Source organism: Wasmannia auropunctata, unplaced genomic scaffold (genome assembly GCF_000956235.1).
Source record: "Wasmannia auropunctata unplaced genomic scaffold, wasmannia.A_1.0 LD336078.1, whole genome shotgun sequence".
Classification (NCBI taxonomy): Eukaryota; Metazoa; Arthropoda; class Insecta; order Hymenoptera; family Formicidae; genus Wasmannia; species Wasmannia auropunctata.
The window spans coordinates 974,031-974,561 of NW_012026812.1; the positions used below are offsets into that span (position 1 = coordinate 974,031).

The 531-nt window shown below is 49.9% G+C and overlaps 1 protein-coding gene across 1 annotated transcript in view; it reads right to left on the reverse strand.

Moving 5' to 3' along the window:
- Positions 1-428, reverse strand: part of LOC105449093 — a 12,330-nt gene extending 11,902 nt beyond the window's left edge. Inside the window, 1 exon segment of the mRNA XM_011688089.1 lies at positions 404-428. Within this exon segment, the coding sequence (XP_011686391.1) occupies positions 404-428 (25 nt within the window).
- Between the last annotated feature and the right edge of the window lie 103 nt (positions 429-531).

Consider the following 531-nt stretch of genomic DNA (forward strand, 5'->3'; position numbering starts at 1 on the left):
TCCAAGATATTTGACCGTTACGGAACTTTCTCCCATCACTGTATAAGATCCATATGAGAAACGCAACTAATATAATAAAATTAATATGACAAAACAAAGAAAAATAGATATAAAGAATTTATTAAAAGTCTTATGAAATTAAGTTTTCCGATTTTTTATTCGATCGCTAGCGTGCTGCAGCCAATGTTTTGTAGCGGTACGCTTACAATAATGCACGCGCGCTTGGCCCGCGCGCCGAGCCCGCGCGCGCCCGCCATGTGACGAGAGTGGTGCGCGGCGCCGCCGCTAGGCGCCGCAGGCGCCACGACAAATCTCGTAAGGAAGAAACACCCACGCCCGCTATATGTATGACTCCGTGGGAGATCCTCAGCCTGTTCCTTGCTTCAGGATAATGCGAGCTTACCTCGTAGGCCGTTATCCTGAAGCATTTTGAGTCCTTGTACCCTCGACAGAGCGAGCTCGGCTCTTTGTGATCGGAAGGAAGCGGGAGTCCCGGCTTCCGATCCAAAGCTTCCGCTAGGGCCTCTGCCT